Below are 16,362 nucleotides of genomic sequence, written 5' to 3'. Positions count from 1 at the left end.
TACATGACATCAAACACATAAAACATTAAAATCCCCTTCCTTTAACTGAATGCTCCTATATATACTTTCTATATATTAACATTTAATTTCTTTTCAAATACTCTTATAACTCAGATGTTCACCCACCCCACAAATCAAAACAAACTAAAATTAAGGTTGAAAGAGTTTAGAGTACCATGAAACCAGATAAGTCAAAGGGAAAAAAAAAATAACCTCATTTAAAGAAAAAGGAAAATACAAATGAAAGTGCTTTAGCTGGGTGTGGTGGCACATGCCTGTAATCCTTGCAACTGGGGAAGCTGAGAGGCAGGAGGATCTATTTGACATTTCCACCTTGATATCTAATAGAATTAGAATTCACCATGGATAAAACAGTATGTGAACCTTGTTCTGCTCCACAATCCATGTCTTGTCTTTTCTGGAGCTACACCATTTACAAATGACAACATGTGTCCACAGCTGTTTTAGTCAAAAAACTAAAATTATCTTCAATTCCTCTCCTTTACCCACCAAATTCAATACATTAGCATTGCTGTTAACTCAAAATTAATCTACCTCCATCTGCATTGCAGTCATCCCGGGTCAAATCACCAACTCCTACGTCAACTACAGCAATGGGGTCCCTTTACCAACACTGCTTTCACTGCTGCCCCCGCACACTTTACTCTCCACCCAGCAGACAATAAACCTTCAAAGATATCATTCAATTTCGCTTCCTGAACTTTTCAGGAACTGTTCATTTCACTCAGAATAAAATCTTATTTCCTCATTGTGACCTACATGGCCCCACACGATTTGCCCTCTGCTTTCCTGGCTGATATTTTTACCATTCTCACCTCAGAGTGCTGATTCTTAACCTGGGGTAATTTTACCCATCTCCCACCATCCTGAGGACATTTGGTAACATCTGGAGACATTCTTGGTTCTCACCACTGTGAAGTGCTACTGGTATCTAATAGAGGCCAGGGATGCTGCTCTCAACACACTATGACACACTTAGCAAAAAGTTATCTGGCTCAAAATGTCAATAGTGGGCTGGGGTTGTGGCTTAGTGGTAGAGTGCTTGCCTCAAATGTGAGAAGCACTGGGTTCAATCCTCAGTGCCACATAAAAATAAATAAATAAAATAAAGATATGTCCATCTACAACTAAAAAAAATATTTTTTTAAATGTCAATAGTGCCACATTTGAGAAATGCTGTATTAAGGGCCTGTTTTTCTCTCAGTCCAGGACTTTCATTATGAACTCGATTGTGTATTTCCAAAACACTATTTTGTATCCCTAATTGTCAATGTGACTGTTATTTGTAGATATGGAGGTGATTAACATAGTAAAGTGTGGGTCCCTAGAATGACAACTCTGGTGTCTATATAAAAAGGAGAAAGGATACCTACAGACACAGAAGCCATGTGAAGACATGGCAAGAAGGCAGCTAGCATCCAGAAAGCATGGGGGGGGGGGCCTGGGGAAGGACATGGACCATACTGGAACCATGATCTTGGACCTTCAGCCTACAGAATTATGAGAAAATACTTTCTAATGTTAAGTAGCCCAGTCTATGTTGTTGTTGTTTAAATTGGAGCCCAAGAAAACTCTTTCCCAGATTTTATTTCACTTCCTCTTGTCACTAACATCTCAGTAAAAATATCCCAACCATCTTTAACTAAAGTATCCCACCCAGCAAAGGAAATTATCTAATATACTATTGGTAGGAAGGTCAATTAGTACACTCCTGATGGAAAACAGAATGTAATTTCCTCAAAAATTAAATATATAAATACCAAATGGTCCAACAATCCCACTACTGAGTACATATCCAAAGAATATAAAAATAAGTCTGTAGAAAAGATCTGTACTTCTATTTCACTTACACGTGAAATCTAAACAAGCTGGTTTCAAAAAATAAAACAGTAGTTACCATAGGCTGGGGAGAGTAAAGAAGAAGGAGACATGGAGAGAGTTTAGTTAATGGTTACAGCATATCAGCTAGACAGGAATACATTTTTGGTGTACTATGATATACAAAAGGGTCATCAGTCAGCAAAAGTGTGTTATAACATTCAAAACAGCTAGAAGATAGGATTTGAATGTTCTCAATAAAGAAATGATGAATGTTTGATATATAATACATAAATATCCTGAATTGATTACTACACAATGTGTGAATATGAAACATCATACTATACCCTGTTAAAGAAGAAAGAATATTATCTATTAAAAATACATTTTTAAATAGAGTAACCCATTCAGTCACTACTACCTAAATATCCCTCAATTTTCTTCATAGTGCTTTTCATTAACTAAAATTATTTTATTCACCTTTTAGGGGTAGATTGTGAGCTCTGTGAAAGTGAAAGTATGATTTTTGGATAAAAAGTTCTCCATTCCACAGATGACATAAACCTACATTAACTACAGAGCAGTAAGCTGGTTTAAGTAGGCTAAAAATATTCACTTTCACTTTGCAAATCAACTACTTACATTTCAGCTGTACTTTTCTTGCTTGCTATGAAATATTCATTGTGTGACAATGTTTATATCAAAAGTACAAGTGAAATATTAAATCTTATTACATTCAGATTTTTATAATTACTTTGTGCATATTAAATGATTTGGAGGGGTTGGGATTGTGGCTCAGAGGTAGAGCACGCCTAGCATGCATGAGGCACTGGATTCGATCCTCAGCACCACATAAAAATAAAAGTATTATGTCCACTTTATAATAAATAAAATAAATAAACAGAAAATATTTTAAAAATGATTGAGTGAACTTAATTTTATAATATAAATTAACTAATGAAATACTTACTTTCTCTCTCTTTCTTCTTTAAACGCTTTCTCCTCCGATCAATGGAAGCTACTTCAGATTTTAAGGACAGATAATGTTTTCTGATTTCTTGCAGTTTTTCTTGAAGAATTGTAATGCGTTCAGCACTTGTCATATTTTCTAGATCCGCTGTCAATTTATAAAACTTCTATTAATATGCATTTTGGGGAAAAAAATTGATACAAAAAAGAGAACATAGAGTGTGGTTGTAGAATAAGGCCAAAGTAGATAAAATGAACAAACAGACTTCTAAATATTTGTCTCCTGAGATTCTTTCTCTATTTTAGAATAATACCTTATGCAAAAACACAAGATCTGTTGAATGAATGAATATGTACAGAATTAAAGACCTTATAACCCTAGTGTGCTAAAATCCCTAGTCATACGAACAGTAGCACTATCGTGTATGATTTAAAAATATCATATGTAGAAATAAGATGGGAAAGACACCCAAATGTTAACACTGTATATATTTCTGAGTGACAGAAGTATGGATAAATTTTTCTTTTTTGCAGTGGTGCACATCTATAATCCCAGTGGGTCAGGAGGCTGAGGCAGGAGGATCACAAGTTCAGCACCAGCCTCAAGAATGGTAAGGCTTGCTAAGTAAACTCAGTGAGATCCTGTCTCTTAAAAAAAAAAAAAAAAATAGGGCTGGGGATATGGCTCAGTGGTTGAATGCCCCTGAATTTCATTCCTCATACCCTCCCCCCAGATTATCTTTTACCTTTATAATTTTAAAGAGATTTTATTAAAATGTGTATAACTTAAATTGGAAGAAAAATTTAAAAGACCTAAAAATCTTAGAACATTTTCAATGTCCTATGAATACTTGAGGTATCTGCCCATGTGAGAAACTCTGCTGTAGGCTGTTTTTTTTTTGTTTTTTTTTTAAAAAAGAAATTTCAGCCAGGGGCACTGGTGCAAGCCTGCAATCACAGCGATTTGGGGTGGCAGAGACAGAAGAGTTGAAAGTTCAAGGCTTGCTTGCCTAAGATAACTTGGTGAGAGACCCTACCTCAAAAAGTAAATGAATAAAAATACAAAGCACTGGGGTGTAGGCTCAGTGGTAAAGCACCCCTGAATTCAATCCCCTGTACAAGGAAAATTATATAATTATTCTGGCAATTTCTTACATATATGAAGTATAGAGAGAAGTATCCTTACCCAGCTTTAGTAATTTTTCAATTTATGGCAAATCTTGTCTTATCTGTATCCCTATCCCAACACCTTATTGTTTAAAAGCATATTCCCAATATCGTATCAGATATATCAACTCAAGCGTTGACACTGTCCTTTGACTTCCTTAAAATTTTTCTTTTACCAATTTGTGTATTCAAATCATGATCCAAGTAAGGTCTATATGCTGCAATTGATTAAAATTCCTCTCAGGTTTGGTAGACTCCTTTTTAGTATTTGCATCAACAGTTACTAGGAGATATATACCTACATATACACAAACACATACATAATAGAGTTTTATTCACCCACAAAAAGAATGTAATATGTCGTTTACAGGAAGATGGCTAAAACTAGAGACCATTATGTTAAATGAAATAAGTCAAACGCAGAGGTAAAGGGATGAATGTATGCTCATATGGAGAAGCTTGAAAGGAAAAGGGAAAAGAAAGGTGAGGGTGGATCTCGTGGAAATCAAAGAGATGGAGAGAGAGGAAAGGGACAAGGGGATGGGGGGGAGAGGGAGGAGGGAACAAGTGCTGGGAAGAGATGTTGGTCAAATTATATTGTTATAATGTGTGCATGTACAAATATATAACAACAAATCCCATCACCACTATACTGCACTAATAAAAAATGTGGAGAAAAAGTTACTAAAATAAAGTTTCTGCTGATCAATTTTTAATGCACATCACTTACACATCTGAAAACTCCACTTGTAAACTTTGGGTAATCGATTACTAGGCTCCTTGAGATCAGGGTCCTTATCTCCATTCTTTCCACATTTTCCAGGAGACTGCATTCTTGCAGGAGATTTGGTACTGTGAGACTTCATTCCAGTGGAGGTTGACTTGACTGGCTGAGTCTTAGTTACACTTTCACCAGCTGAAAGTTCTTCACTATCACTACTGTTTGCTGAAAGAAAAAGAAAAGAATTAACAAACAAACAAACAAACAAAAAATGTAACAATGTATTTTGGCCCAGATTTTAGTAGCTACCAAAGTTAACCATTTTAATTTACCACTACAATAAACAACCTGCCTATAAAACCTAGAAAATCACATGCAAATGCAGAAGTATCTTAATTAAGAAAAAAAAAAAAAAACTCTTCTTACCTGAACTGCCAATACTAGGTTTTAAAAAGTCATAATAACCTTTTATTTTACTAAGTAGACTGTTAAATAGACAGTAATCATTGGAATGGTTTTTTTTTTATTCTATCATATTAATACATAAAGTAGAATGTACCATCTTTTAAACTAACTCACTGTAGAAACTCATTTCAATAAATTCAGATTGTGTGCACTTTAACACTTGGGCCACAAGCAAATAATGAAGCATAATCATAATATTCAATAAACAATTCCTTGGGGAAAAAACTCTAAATTTTGACATGTATAATAAATTTCTTCTTAAGTACCTGCTATGTTACAGCTTACTGGCTACAATAAACCCATCAGTCTCCCCTGCTAGATATACTCCATACTTCATGAAGAATGCAGAAGTCTGTGTAATAATCATGTCACATCTGCCTTTGTTAGTGATGTTTCAGTAATGAAATGGAAATATATAACCACGATAGCTTACCAGGTGAATAGGTGGCAGAATTAGTACTGCTATAAATTACCTTTTTCTGGATAAAAGGTATTATTTTGAGATTCCATCAGAGTTAATTTACTAAATTATCCTCAGAGAATGGACAACTCTTTTGGATTTACCATGCAGAAGCCCAGTAAATAAAATGGGAGAATACAATTAATGGCTATATCTTTGTAAAGATATATGTTTACTCATTAAAAATGGACACTCTTAGAAAATATCATTCAAATGGCAAAGTCTTGAAGACAAAAACATCACAGGGTAAGAAAAATAAGCAATTACATCCTTTCAGATACACCAAATAATTTGTGACCTGTCATGTGCTTATTGATTCTTCATTAATAGCAACCAGAAAATAAAAGGAAAACCCAAAACAAACCAAAAAACAGGCTCTCAAAGTCTCAAAAGTATTCCAAATAACAAAGGTATAAAGCAATTCCTCCCTTTGTGGTGTTTGGGAATAAAGAAACTCTACCACTCTTTTACACATATCTTGTACAAATCCCCTCCAGGCCCAGCCCCCACTGCTGCTCTGGAACCCCTGGAAACTCCTAGCTAAGCTGCCCAAGGTTTGGCCCCACTCTATGCAGTGGCCTGCCTCAGCCTGCCTTTCGTGGCCTTGCTGAGCACAGCCGCCCGGGGCCCCAAGGGATGCCATATTCACCGCCTGGAAGTCATATGGGCTCAGCAGAACCTCGGGGAGCTGGCCGAATAACCCTTTTCTGCACTGAAGTGCAGCCAAGCCGGCTGCTAGCAAAGGTCAGGCAGTGGAGGTGGCAGGAGTCTCCTGGAAGAGCAGCAGGAGGTCAATGTGGGGCACCTGAAAAAAAATTCTTTACATATTTTCTGCTTCTTATGTTGTCTACAAAAAAAAGAGAGATCAAATGTGCAGCCCTCAGAAGAAATACAGTATTATGTTCTGGGCAAGTTGATGGAGAGAGTCATTACTAATGTCTTAAGCTGGAACATACTCAGCCAAAGTATTATTTGTAGCTGCTCTCAGGTCACATGGTTTAGAGTGCTCAAGATATGAGTCATAGCCTGGAATTGTGGGAATTATACCTCTGAAGCTATCTTGATTGTTTACTTGAATGCTGATATTTCCTTGAAGAATTACTAATTTATTTCACTGTACGATTGAAGTATTTCATAATATGAGACATATACAATCAAGTGGAAAGAACTGTGAAACATAAAGCTAACAAAGATATTGGTATTTACATTATGCTGGCTACATTTTAAAAAGAATCATGTGGACTGGGGATGTGGCTCAAGCGGTAGCGCGCTCGCCTGGCATGCGTGCAGCCCGGGTTCGATCCTCAGCACCACATACAAACAAAGATGTTGTGTCCGCTGAAAACTAAAAAATAAATATTAAAATTCTTTCTCTCCTCCCTTTCTCTCTCTCTTTAAAAAAAAAAAAAAAAAAAATTATGTGATCATTCACCAGCAGTCAATACCAAGGCTGAATAATACCAACATTGTTTAATTGTAGAATATAGCTAGGATCAGAAAACTTCTATAATTAACTTTTTTGAGGATGGAAACAAAATCAAAATGTTGAACTATTCCACATCCTGAATATCCTTTTCTTAATGGGAGGAAAAAATACATCAGCTATTATTGTTGTATTTTAAAAATTAGAGGTTTCACACTTACTGCCTTTTCCCTTCTTTTTGTTGTTTACCACTGTTGCTTTATGGCTTCTTTTCTGCTTTTTTGATGAACTGCCTCCTCCCTGAGCGTCTTTCACTCTTTTCTGACCTGTACAGGCTATGACAGGAAATAAATTAAGTAACACAAAATAAATCAAACATTCCCTAGGTATTTAATAATTTTACATTTTAGAAAATAATTTCAAACTACATATTCTCTATGAGATTTATAAATTATCACAGAAATCACTACCAATTTTTGATATACTGTCATTAATGAAGATGAATTCTTATGCATAAGTTAAAGTGGTTTTGGAAAGCAAAAAAACTTACATATAAACTGAAAATAGTTCTGAGTAGTCTAGTAATTCAAAAATGATGAATTTATGAGTCTAGTAATTTAAAAATGGATACATACTGAAAACCTGAACTTACGATTTAATAAAAACCAAAATAGTAAGATTTAAGTTTAAACAGCTTAAAATGTTAATGAATTAATATAATTTGAAAATAAATACTCTGATATTAATGAGATAAATTCTGGAAGAAATTCACACTTGTTTTTACCAACTTATTTTAAAAACTTGGTGCTTAGGGCACTGGTTAATAAACACATGATTCCCAACTCTGTGCGCGCGCGCGCACACACACACACACACACACACACACAGATTCAAACGGGCAGAGATGATTTAGTCTGTCTGCAGACATGATATTCTATTCTGGGCTAATTTTAATCTCCTTTAAGGTATGAGGAATATGGTAAGGACGCAAGCTCTGTAGAACTGGCATTGCAACATTACTGCTGAAAGCCCAGATCTAGCCTTCTGCTTGGATTATGCAGCTTCCAAGACAGCACGGCACATAAATGCAATTGCAGTAGCTGTACTTGAACATCCCAATTGCAACTATATTTTTTTTACTTATTTACTTCAAAAAATTTTAAAAAGACATGTTTTAAGAAAAAATTTGTGAGAAATTTTTAATTAGACAATCTGATCTAGACTAAAAACCTAAAGCAAGTACACTAAAATCTGACATGTTATATGAAACATATACCCTCTGGTGCTCTAACTTCACAAGAGAAAATGTGTGTTTCAAAGCCAAGGCTAAGTTTAAAATGTACTTTAATACACCTGAACAAACTGGTTTATAGGAAAAATGATGACAGAATATAGGTATGGCAACATCAGTAGACATTAATATATATACAAAGTACTAATTTGAATTTCCACTTTCAAGTACTTCTGAAAAAAAATTTAAAAAGTATTACTTTAGGTTATTAACAAAAACATTGGTCCTTCAATTTGGGGGCTATGCATCTAAGGAAGCATCAAATTCCTTTACAAACTTTCCTAAGTTAGTTAGGCTTGAAGATCAGTTTGACATGGTCATTTGCAGATAGCAAGTGCCTGGACAGTTGGTTGTTCCAAACGCCTACATACAGTATTTAGTTAAAGATGGAAGGTCTATCAATAAATCAAAATATATGTGAAAAACTGCACATTACAAATGCAAAAACAATGTCACAGAAATCTATTTAAGGTGCTCATGCCATACAGTAAACCAGTGTAACAAATTTTCAAACAGGCTTGGCTTTGGGCCTAGGTCTAATTTCTCGCATGTGTTCCGTTCCCTTGATATGTCATGGATGGTTAAGGCAAAGGACATTAAAACCTCAAGCTCTTAAATGTATTCAATCATCATTATTTTCAAATTACATTCCAAATTTTTTATTTTATTGGGTTCACACAAGTATGGCACTTAAATGTCACAATATAAGGAGAGATACTGTGAAAGCATTAAAACTGTAGGTGGGAAGATCCTAAAGTCAACACATGCTTTTTCTTCCTCACCTTTTCCAGTATGTTCTGGTTCTGGCTGATTACTACTGCTGGAGCTCACACTGGCATCAAAGCCTGCAGGTGAGCTGTTCCCTTCAGAATGGAGGTCTTGCAGCTCTCCCCCGACACTCTCCACCTCAATTGTGCTGTCAGTTTCACTCTTGATACTTCTAACCTCTTCTTGATTTGGAGCCAGGGGCTCCGACACTGTAACAGAAGACTGCTGCTGACTGGCTTCTGTAACAGTGACTGATGAAGGCGATTCTGGTGTAGTAGGAGGAGTATTGAGCACTGAGTTACTGCCACTACTTGGAAATTCTGTTTTTCTGTCACTGACTTCTACTGCTTTTTCTTCAATGGGCTTGCTATCGACACTAACTGGCGGTGTTTTTTCTAGCTCTACACCAGGTAAACAACTCTCCTCTTCAGCCACAGTCTGCAGTGACTCCTCTGCTGCCCCCTCTTCTGGGGCAGGATGAGGTGGGGACGCTGCAGCTTCAGTATCAGAGTCTGAAAAAAGCTCCTTCAGTGTTTTTTTGGGCCACTGTCCCTGAATACTTGACCAGACATCTTTCCGATCTTTAGCCCTGCTGTTCTGAAGTCTTTCATCAGAGTTATTTAAAAGTTTTATTCTTTTTTCTGCTACTTCTGAAAATCCTGAATAGAAACCAGTTGTCCGCAGAGATTTTCTTTTTTCCTCCAAACCGTTATATTTCTTCGTTGGTGTCATCTTTGCTTTCGATTTTTCTTCATCATCTTCATCTGAAGAGCTGTTGCTGCTGTTTTCTATGCAAAGTGATTCTTTGCTTTTGGCCCTCTCTTCCTTTTTACCAGGTGATCCTGTTTTTAAACAATCCTCTGTATTGCAATACCTCCTTTTCCCACGTTTTATTTGTGACTTTGAAGATTTGTCAGTTATGTCCTTCTTGACATCCTTTCTCTTTTTTGTGACTTCATCTTCTTCTTCATAATCAGTATCTTCTGATATTCCTTCTATGTCTTTTCTTAATCTTTCTGGAGACTTAGATACTGGTTTGGACATTACCAAATCTGCATGGACTTTGCTTTCTTCCAGCAAAGACAAACTATTCTGTTCCTCTTTTGAAATAAGTTCATTTCTGGTATGTGTCAAATGATCCATCTTTGATTCCTCTTTGCCATTATTATCTAGGTCCTGGGCACCTCCTTCATCTTCCTGTTCACTGTCTTCAGCAGAACTTTCAGAAGCTAAAAAACAAGAGGGAGAAAAAACATGATGAGAATGTGAACATAAGCAATGTCTTCTAAGTGCCAGGCACTTAATGTAACAGCTCCTAGGTTTACAGTCCCTGCAGCTTTTATCCCCACTTCATAGGTGAAGAAATTCTTTCTAAAAGGTGAAAACACTCACCCTAAATGGAAATGGTCTATTATATCATGATCATAGTGTTACTCACACCACTGGATCTCTCTTGCCAAACTCATCAAATTATAAATACAGAAGTTGTAAATTTGATTTTATGCAAATTAGAACTCAATAAAGCTAATTGTACATGAGCAGAACCTGGTACAAAAACATGCAGGAAATAGAACTCTTAAAAAAATAAAACCAATTTAAGCTAGGCAGGCTGGGGCACGCTTATAATGCCAGCAACTCAGAAAGCTGAAGCAAGAGAACTGCAAGTTCAAAGCCAGCCTCAGCAAATTAGTGAGACCCTATCTCAAAATTTTTTTTAAAAAAGCTGGGAATGTAGCTCATGTGGTAAAGCACCCCTGGGTTCAATCTCTGATACTAATAAATAAATAAATAAATAAAAAGCAAGTTTAATTAAAAAAATTTAAGCATTAAAGCAGTCAAATAGCATAACTGTTAAATGTATAGTCAATAAAAGAATCAGAAAAGTACAGAAATTTAATAAAAATTAATGGAAAATTTAAAAAAATAATTAAAAGCCCCCTCCAAACTTAAAAATATACTGGAGTATACTGTACAAGGTATAATACTGAACTAACTGGACAAAAAAGTGGAAGAAATAATCAACAAAATCACTCAAGAAAACTGTCTGAAACACAAATGCAAGCTCCTAGAATGACAGAGTACACACCACAGGTGCAGAAAATACATTTACACAAGGTGTATCTCATTATGGAATTTGAGGACATTAAAAACAAATTCTTTGGGGCAGGGGAGGGAGGGAAGCAAAACAAAAACCACTCAGCAACTTGGGAGGTTGAGGCAGGAGGACTGCAATGGGGGGAGGCCAGCTTAGGCAACTGCAGCAAGATCTTATCTCAAAACAAAAAATAACAAGGGTTGGGAGTGTAACTCAGTGGTAGAGTGTCCCTGGGCTCAATTCCAGTACAAAAACAAAAAACGATAATAAAACAAGTCACAAAGAATCAGGAATTGGAAGAGCAGAGGACTTAACGGAAATGATACTAAAAGAAAAAACAGACAAACAACTGAACAATGCTAGCTGATGCAGTTCAATGTCCTATAAACTCATGTTTAATTGCTACCATGACAATGTTGGGAGTTGGGGCCATTAAGAGGTGATTAGGCCATGAGGGTACCCCCTAATGAACAGATTAATGTCATTGTCACAGGGTTAAGTTAGCTGTGCAACAGGAGTGGCTTTGTTACATAAAACTCTCTTGTCATGTGATGATGCCCTCACCATGCTATTATACAGCACAGCAAGAAGGCCCTCACCAGATACCAGTGACCTGACAGTAGACTCTTCAGCCACCCCAACTGTGAAAAATAATTTTCTTTTCTTTATAAATTGTCCAGAGTACAGCATTCTCTTATACTAGAGAAAACAGACTAAACTACTCAATCATAAATAGAATAAAGCCATTTGCAAAAGTAAATAAATACTTTCAGTGTCTAAAAAATTTACTTTCCTTCCCTTATACTCATCTTTAAGGAGCTACTAGAAAATGTGCCATATCAAAACAAGAGTTTGAATAGGGAGGCCTGATATCAAGAAAGGAATTTCCAGTACTACATTGAAGGGAGATCCCTCCCATCTGTCCATTCCACCCTAAAATAAATGTATCTTTCCTGGGAAGATAGCTGTTCACCAGATGTAAAAGGAAACCAGTTCAAACTAGTGTAGTGTTATTTCTAAAGACAGTCATACTGAGGGCCAATGTATAGTCTATTAAGGGGCCTACAGCCTTTGTATAGTCTTTCTTTTTATTCTTTATATTGTTTTGAGTACATGCTAATGAAATTCCAACTTTCCCTCCATGTCTTATTGTGGTACTACCTACATCAGCTGACATCATTTACTTCTGAAAGCTAGAGGTCAATCAAAAGAAGCCTATTCTCAGAAAACACAGAGCATCCTTCTGTTCCTACAGAGCATTTTTACTAGTCATCCATTTCAAACTGTTTCAGACATTCTAAATGTGGTGAGTACCTGTTACCCAGAACTTGTTATGACCTCATCCAAATGAATTCCCTGGAGAAGCTTCTGTAACTCTCAAAAGAAGCCAATTCCTAATCAGATACAACTTAGAGAACTCTACTCAAACAGCATTCTGAGGGAGCTTTTGTACAAAGACAGGCTCATGTCTTCTGTTCAATTTTTAAAAATCTAAATAATATTCTCTCTGGTGGCACATGCCTGTTATCCCAGTGGCTTGGGAGGCTAAGGCAGGAGGATTCCAAGTTCAAAGTCAGCCTCAACAACTTAGGAGACCCTGTTTCAAAATTAAAAAGGGCTGGAGATGTCTGAATGGTTAAGTGCCCCTGGGTTCAATCCTTGGTACCCCCTTGACAAAAAGAAAGTGAGAAGAATGAGAGGGGAGAGGGGAGACAGGGAGAGAGAAGGAAAGAAGTAAAGTAGGTGGGTGGGTAATCACACACAAGTCAAGAGTGGTAAGTACTTCTGGGGATTTTAAGTAAATACAATTTGCTCATGACTGTGGAGATACACTAGTATCCATAATATTACAGTCCTTCAAATTCTACATATATTTTCCATAGATTATTCTATCATATATATTAGAAAACTTGTAAAACTCAAACTTTCAATACTATACAGCATTTGTCTTAGAGAAAAATAGTTTCATGTAAATATTCACCTAAAATAAGGGTCAAAAACCAATTTCTATTATATTCAAAATTCTAAAAAAAAAATCAACAGTCTCAAAACATGAGCAATGTGAAAATGTTTTTAGGAATATAATTTCTCTAAGGCCTTAGTTCAAAGGTCAGATGTCCCTCCTTTCCTGCAAAGTGAATTTAACAAAAGTCCTACTGCTTTTGTTACTTGATACTTTTTACTTCATTCTGCCTTTTATACTAAGCTATAATGCCACCATAAAAGAAATTTTAACAGATGTAATCAAGATAAACAGAGTTTGGTATTAAAGTTTTACAATCTATCGCTTCTCGGCCTTTTGGCTAAGATCAAGTGTAAAGTTTTACAATCTGATATTGTTGAAGATACAGTTTTACAGTCTGATATTGTTTAAGATACACTGTTCTTTATGGCAACAACAACAACAAAAAGTTCCTGAAATAAATGAAAGATGAATATTATATTTTAACTAAAATTTCATGGTGTCTTAATCAATGACCAATTTTTTTTCAAACATAAGAGGTAACAAAATTCTCACTAAAAAGCAACCTACTAATGACGATGAATTGTCTTTATATAATTTAACTTACAGAAACTAAAACCAAACACTTGCATGCAATAAAATATCTGCTTTTTTACCTTGAAGTCCATTAAGGATGGAAGTAATTTCTATGGATTTAATATGAGCTGTATCAGAGTTTTTGGCATCAGTGAGATCCAGTTTGGATACCATTTCAGGAGATGGATTTGTCTGAAATGGTGGTTTTGCCAATCGTCGAAGTTTACAGTTTTTCGGAGAGTATTTTTCATCTCTGTCTTTTTCTTTATCTAATTTATTCTGCATAAAGCAAAAAAAAATGTTGATCATACATTATCATAAGGAATTTATAAATAACAGTGTTAATACCATTTTAACTAAAAGTTATAGGATATATTGTTATTTAACTATTCAACAGAATATATAAAGCCCCCTTTCAAAAAGCCAAGGTTTTTAAAAACTTATTAAACAAAATACTATAGAATGAGCAAAAAGGTTTTGTATTTACCACGTAATACAGGGAATCAAATCAGTAATCAGACAGGAATTTTAAACCAACAAATAAATATACTAATAACTGATATTACCAATTCTTTAAAACTAAAAATCACAGTATGTTCAAATTAAATATTCATGCACAAAAAAAGAAACACAATTTTAACCTGTTTGTTTTAAAATTTCACACTCTCATTATAAAGTGTGGGATGGTAATGACAATATTCCATATTTTCATTTAAATGACAGCTTTGAAAAACTCTAAACAAATGATCAGTTGTAAGATCAAGTCAAGGGAAACTTTCTTACTTCATTGAAAAAAATTTGACATTTCGGGGAAAATTTGAAATTTTCTCAAACTCTCTGCTTATAAACAGATGAGCTGAGGCTTACATATTTTCCGAAAAATATTTTTTAAATTTTGCTATAAAATGCCTCGTAAAGGGCTACAGTTGAGGCTCAGAGGTGGAACACTTGCATAACACATGTGTGACCCTGGGTTCAATCCTCAGCACCACATACAAATAAATAAAAGGTAATATGTCCACGTACAACTAAAAGAAAATTTTTAAAAATTCCTCATAGAAAAAATATAATTTAGCAAACTCAGAAGTGTGGGTTAGCAATAAACAATTCAGAAGTCCTGTTATCTAACTATACTACCATATTTGAGTGATTATTTTTAAATTCTCCTAAGAATGGTATATAGCTTATTATTTCATATGAGCAGAAAAGAAGTTAATTCCCTACATTTAATAATAGATGTGCCTTTAGGTGACTCTTCAGTGTGGCTCCTGGCCCAACAACAGCATTCTCCGGAAACTTGTTAGAAATACCAATTCCTAAATCTGATCTCAGATCTACTGAATCAGAAATGCAGAGGATGGGGGCTAAGCACAGGTATTCCAAGGAGTTCTGTACAGTATGGGAAAATATTACCTAGAAAACCTTTTAAAAATTCACAAGGCTCTTCCCCATGATCAGGAATTTTAATATGCCTGAGGAGTCATCAAGAATTGAATAGAGGCAAATATTTATAGAAAAAAATTTTCTATGTAATCATTATGTAATATTCTAACATTGTTTATTGCACCCCTAATCTATCCTTCACCTTGGAAATATTGCTCAAACAGTTGCTCTGTTTTTTGTATAAAGACATTGGCTTTTTTGAGTGCTACAAAAAAATATTCTTCCAGTAACTAAAAACAATGCTAAATACAGTGTTATTTATATACTTTATGGTAAAGACCAAGAGTGAGAATATAAAGGGGTTAAGAAGTCCTGAGTTACAGCTATACCAAAAATTTAAAAACACAGACTTAATTCATAGTAAGTAAAGAAGAACCAATTTAGGGAAAAGTTTTTCCACTATCTGGGGACAATAGGATAACATTTGGCAAGAAGGTAAATAGCTCTTCACTTTGAATATGAAGACTGAATTTCAGAAGAACTATTAAGCTTCCCAAAGTAAATATATCAAAGAATTAAAAAACATTAAAAATTCTAAAAATCTAAAGGTCTGCTTTCTCATCAAACATTCAAAAAGATTTAGTCTAAAAGAATAGAATTCTATCACATGTAACTGTAATAACAATTTTCCATGTGAGCTCATTAGTAGGTACCTGAGGTACTGATGCAACATGTGAGGCTCTTATGAATATACTCTAAGCCACTACCTACAGTCAGAGAAAGACAAGATAAAAAGATGACTTGTCAGATAGGCTAGGCTCTCTCCTCTGCCTTCAAAAATCTTTTCTTCCACAGAACGGTTTAACCCATGTTTCCCAGCCATACTACTTTAAGGCTGGTAACTGGGACCAGAAGTAGAGAAAAGTGTTGAAGCAGGTTAAGTGGAAACTGGTTGGGTGGTTTTATACAACATTGGGACTGATGAAGCCTCAAAAATCATTTAGCATTATTTCTAAAAATGCATTCCAACAAGCTGAAAAAATACAGCATTCATAAATATGCTATTTTAGCTGGGTGCATGCCTGTAATCCCAGTGGCTTGGGAGGCTGAGACAGTAGAATCGCAAGTTCAAAGGCAGCCTTAGCGATTTCGAGGCACTAAGCAACTGAGACCCTAAATAAGATATAACACAGGGCTGGAGATGTGACTTAATGGTCAAGTACCCCTGAGTTCAATCCCTGG

The 16,362-nt window shown here is 35.4% G+C and overlaps 1 protein-coding gene across 3 annotated transcripts in view; it reads right to left on the bottom strand.

Annotated features, from left to right (window-relative positions):
* The window catches only part of Arid4b (AT-rich interaction domain 4B), a 141,271-nt gene that overhangs the window by 3,791 nt on the left and 121,118 nt on the right, over positions 1-16,362 (bottom strand). For all 3 annotated transcript variants that reach the window (XM_026412772.2, XM_077802250.1, XM_077802251.1), the window contains 5 exons: positions 13,818-14,016; positions 9,118-10,332; positions 7,266-7,379; positions 4,706-4,921; positions 2,810-2,956 (listed from right to left, as the gene is read on the bottom strand). In XM_026412772.2, coding sequence (XP_026268557.2) covers positions 2,810-2,956; positions 4,706-4,921; positions 7,266-7,379; positions 9,118-10,332; positions 13,818-14,016 — 1,891 coding nt within the window. The remainder of the gene's footprint in view (positions 1-2,809; positions 2,957-4,705; positions 4,922-7,265; positions 7,380-9,117; positions 10,333-13,817; positions 14,017-16,362) is intronic.

The sequence above is a fragment of the Urocitellus parryii genome, chromosome 9 (genome assembly GCF_045843805.1).
Source record: "Urocitellus parryii isolate mUroPar1 chromosome 9, mUroPar1.hap1, whole genome shotgun sequence".
Lineage (NCBI taxonomy): Eukaryota > Metazoa > Chordata > Mammalia > Rodentia > Sciuridae > Urocitellus > Urocitellus parryii.
This window is presented reverse-complemented; position numbering and strand designations above follow the sequence as displayed.